The sequence below is a fragment of the Oxyura jamaicensis genome, chromosome 6, assembly GCF_011077185.1.
Source record: "Oxyura jamaicensis isolate SHBP4307 breed ruddy duck chromosome 6, BPBGC_Ojam_1.0, whole genome shotgun sequence".
Classification (NCBI taxonomy): domain Eukaryota; kingdom Metazoa; phylum Chordata; class Aves; order Anseriformes; family Anatidae; genus Oxyura; species Oxyura jamaicensis.
Genome location: NC_048898.1, coordinates 20,569,275 through 20,573,859, shown reverse-complemented (window position 1 = coordinate 20,573,859; position 4,585 = coordinate 20,569,275). Strand labels below are relative to the sequence as shown.

Genomic DNA, 4,585 nt, shown 5'->3' with positions numbered 1-4,585 from the left:
TCTATCTTCAGTGTTTCACATACTCTATCCTGTCTGAACAATCACAATCAATTTTATGCAATAAACATGTAAGAGAACTTAGTAAGAAGCTCCCTTATCTTTTTTTATTTGGGGAGTTTATCCCAATACGCTGTCTCAAGTGGAAGACCGCTCTGCAATTCAGTAGACTTGGTGAAGATTAGACACTATGTATTGTTTTAACATTTTACTAAGTTATGGGATATATATATATATATGTATGTGTATATATATACATACACACACAGTATCTCAGCATAATTCTTGATTCTTTACAGTTTTGCAGAGCCTTCTTAAAAGTAGGAAGGAACATTTTGTGATGTAATCTGAACCACGCACCGTGGTGCAGCAGTACTGCTAACCCCGTACTGTTAAGCCAGTACTGCACTCTTCAATGCCTTCTTGAAAGGACAAAAAGGACCCACACAGATGTATCATAAAAGCGAGGCATCTGGTTCATTACAGGGCCCATCTTTGATATTCATCTGTTCTTGAGTCAAGAACTAATTAATGCATGCCTAAAGTTATTAGCACTAGTAGTACTTTGCTGGACTGAGACCTAGTATAGCAAGTAAGGCAAAACGTATTGATGGAGAGAGAACTCATGTAGTCTATGTGCAACTGAAAACAAAAAAATGACAAAGTATTTTATATACCATATGGAAACAATTCAGAATAACACTAAAGAACTGAACAAGATGTTGACAGTACCAAGAGACTAGGACAACACTTTTGTTAAAAAAAATAAGTTGTACTATTAAAGTGTTTCCAGCATTTCACAACTTTGAATATAAAATGTCCCCAAATTTGTATAGAAAGATTAAAATCATGCTCATATCTTCAGTTATTCTCATTGAGACAATTCTTTCATTTATTACTGTGTTGTCAAATTCCCCCCCCCCCTTTTCCATCAGTTTTCACAAAAATTAAATAGAAAATATGTTGGTTGCATTAAGGATCAATTTAAAAAGTCTCATTCAACACATCACTTCAAAAAAATGTGACACTCTCTACTTTTAAGAAAAATTGTTGACCCCATCCCAGAAAAAGAACCTCCTTCTTACCACACTCCATTCCCCAATAATATTATTGGGCTATTAAATGGTGTTTTTCAGGAACAATAAGGGTATTTCAAGCAATTGTTTGCTCCAGAGGCTTTCATTTTATCGAAAAGAAAATTTGAAGGGGTATTCTATTTCAAAAATATACTGCATCTACAAGGTTTTTTTATTGTTTCAGTTGATTTTGGTTTCCAACAGGTTGTCTGTAATATAAATGACACATGACCACAACTGATTTTTCTATACACTCTATCCCTAACACACATCTAATGTCAAATGAACCAAGAAGGAATTTGGGACTTTCATAATGCACAAAACCATTTGTTCTAATAGTCTTTGATAATTTTGTTCATCATGAAGTCCCCTGAAACCATGTCAGCACTGATCATTTGCATTTCTTCATCCACTGGGGTTCTTCACAGTTTTGCAGCCATGAAATTGATATGTGGTTTCACCAGGGGAAAGAGTGGCAGACTGCGCTTGAACTCTGTCATATTTTCAATCACACTTGGCTGCAAAGAAGCGTATGCAAAAAAAAATCTGCTCAATTATCTTTAATCAGAAGACTGAGAAATTCCTCACAACATTTTCTACAGCTACATATACACACATCTTTCTTGTTCTCTTTTCTGCAATTTTAATGATTCACGGTTCATTATTACAGGATCTTCCCAAATAAAGTGTTATTACTTATGAAATATATGGTTTCATATTTACTCTGGATAATTTAAAACAACAGCTATAATACAATAATTGCATTATTAATAACAGCGGTTATTTTAGGAAATGCAGAGCTTGTCTTTTCATTTATGACCTCTGCTTAAAAACATCCCAGCTCTCTGTTGAAAGTCACAGTTAAGATCATAAAAACAATAGCAATTCAATGAGCTATTATTTGTAGTTTCTGCAATAAAGTCAATTTTCAGTATTTCGGTCATAATGGTGAATATATCCACATTTAATTCATATAGAAATTTCCACCCATGGTGATTATTTCCTTATTTCACCTTTTATAAGCACTGAATAAGATCTACTGCATTGCAAAACGACAATTACCTACTGGGATAAACATTACCATCCTTCTTCAAGCAAATCTGAGTCCAGTAATGGCCCAGTGCTATCATATCTACTCACACAAACAGCACCATGAAACCTGTAATACCTACATGGATAATTGTCAAAGATAATATGGATATTGTCAAAGTATTTCATTCACAGGGTACACACTGACAGGAATGTGGATTAAAATTCCAGCCTTTAAGAAAGTGACCAGATAGTTGGGTGGTTTTTTTTGTTTGTTTTTAACAGAATATATATATTTTTTGATGCATATTCATCCTTCTCTTGGGACTTGATACATACTAGTATTTTCAAATAATAATAATAATAATAATAGTAATTATTATTACTATTATTATTGTCACTATTATTATTATATTGTATTATTTATTATATTAATAATAATTATTATTATATAATATTATTATAGTAATAATAATATTATAATATATAATATTGTAATAATAATAATAATAATAGTAATAATCTGTATTTCATTCCACAGGGTAGATACTCAGTAGAGTTACCTACTTCTATTAGCTTTCATTTCAATGGAATAAAATGAGCAAAGATAACCGCACAGACTGTCAGGAAAAAAACCTGTTGTTATAACAATGCATGTGTAGAAGAGCTAAACCATCAACTTGCTACAGTATAAACTTCACGTTTTTATTTCCTCCCTGTAACCTCACTCTGCAATGTTATGCTTTTTAAAATACATCCTGGGATTTTGTTTGTGTGGTTTCTTTTTACCTGTGGTAGTGGTGGTGCTGGTGCCAGGTTCACATCATTTTGGCATGGAAACTCTCCAACAACAGGGCCTATTTAACATCATCAAAATTATTTTAGGAACATAATTCAACCAGTACCTTTGACATAACAAACTGTTTTCTCTTATAAGACATAAATAGATAAAAAGCACAAGTTAGTAATTTTCAGGTATCTCCAAATAAGACATTCTGAAGATTTTGCTTTTATAGTCCATGACTGTCTTTAAAAATACAAGCAGATTAATCCGTGACTTGACTTGAGAACATGCGCTCAGACAATGCATTTTTTCCATTTTGCTTAAACATACAGAGAATATAGAAATAAAAACTGCTTATCTACTGAAAAATGAATACTTAAAACTCTTTTTCAGTAAAAATTATGTGAATGCAAGCAGTATATGCAATACTGTAAATGCCAGCAGTATATGCAACAACAACAGATCGGTATTCCAATGAGAGAATATTTCAGTAAGACATACTTATGGAGGCATGGGGATTACTCTGTGTACCAAACCCTCTTTAACAACTCCAAGTCTTCCGTGTTTGTCCCTATGCATGCCCTAACTCCACTCCCCCCTTGAACGTCTTGCATCCAATCCATCTGTCCCACAAAAATGTACGTGGTCTTAAATTCCTCAAGCCTCCCTTCCACTATCCCCATACTCAAGTTCCAACTCTAACTTTTACCCTGGGAGTTCAAGTGCTTTCCCTAGAAGAGCTTTTAGGGGGAAGCACTTCCCCCTGAAATCCCAGATCTCTGCTCTGTTCTTCCAATTGTTTTCCACTGTCAGGGGAAATGGTGCGTCTGCCTCCACGCAGGGTTCTCCTTTGGAAGATTTTTGGCCTCCTGTGCATTACTCCCTTAGGCTGTTGTGCTTTTTTCAAGAATGCACATTTGGACTTGCAGGAAATCCATCAAAGTCCCAGTTTCTCTTTCATGGCAGAAAAGAGGTCACTTTTGCCAGATTAGATGCTTTAGGAGTGGAGGAATACATAGACAGAAGGAAGAATACCTTGCTCTGATCACTGAAAGAGTTACCAGATGTTAGGCTGCTCCCATGCTTCCCTTGGCTTGGGAAGATAGTGTTCCAAGCAAATAAACTTTTTGGCAACATAGTTACTTTCTTTTAAAAACTTTGGATTCTCTAGTCAGTCAAAGTATTAGAGCCAATTCTATTTAGTAATGATTAGCCATGAAAACTGGAAAGAGACTTTGAAGCAAGTCTTCCTTAGCTATAGAACTATGATTTCATGGTATCACAAAAAGCATTCGGAGACTGGAGGTAGTTTCATGACATGAACACAGCCATTTGCTTCCTTCTGTTCCACAGACGAACCTTTAATGTCTTTGGTTTGCAACCAGTTACATGCTGGAATTTAAGTATAAACTGGTGAAGAACACACAGAAAATAACATAAGCTTTTCCTCTCTTTTTTATTTATTTATTAACTAGAAACACTTTTAACCTTTTCCTCCTTGAATTCTAAAATTGAATGACATAGTCTACAATGCATAACTAATCTAGACTATTCGAAAATAAAATCTATACTTATATGTTCTCAAGTTAGTTATATCAAATATAATATTTTATGTTCCCACGGTGTTTCTCTTGTTTTTTGGGTTGTTGTTTTATATATATATATATATATATATATATATATATATATATATATATAT

General features: G+C 33.9%; 1 protein-coding gene across 3 annotated transcripts in view; it reads right to left on the bottom strand.

Annotated features, from left to right (window-relative positions):
- Window positions 1-921: 921 nt before the first annotated feature.
- Window positions 922-4,585, bottom strand: part of IDE (insulin degrading enzyme) — a 65,779-nt gene continuing 62,115 nt past the window's right edge. For all 3 annotated transcript variants that reach the window (XM_035329526.1, XM_035329524.1, XM_035329525.1), the window contains exons 24-25: window positions 2,892-2,959; window positions 922-1,591 (exon numbers count right to left, since the gene is read on the bottom strand). In XM_035329526.1, coding sequence (XP_035185417.1) covers window positions 1,496-1,591; window positions 2,892-2,959 — 164 coding nt within the window. In that variant the 3' untranslated portion in view covers window positions 922-1,495. The remainder of the gene's footprint in view (window positions 1,592-2,891; window positions 2,960-4,585) is intronic.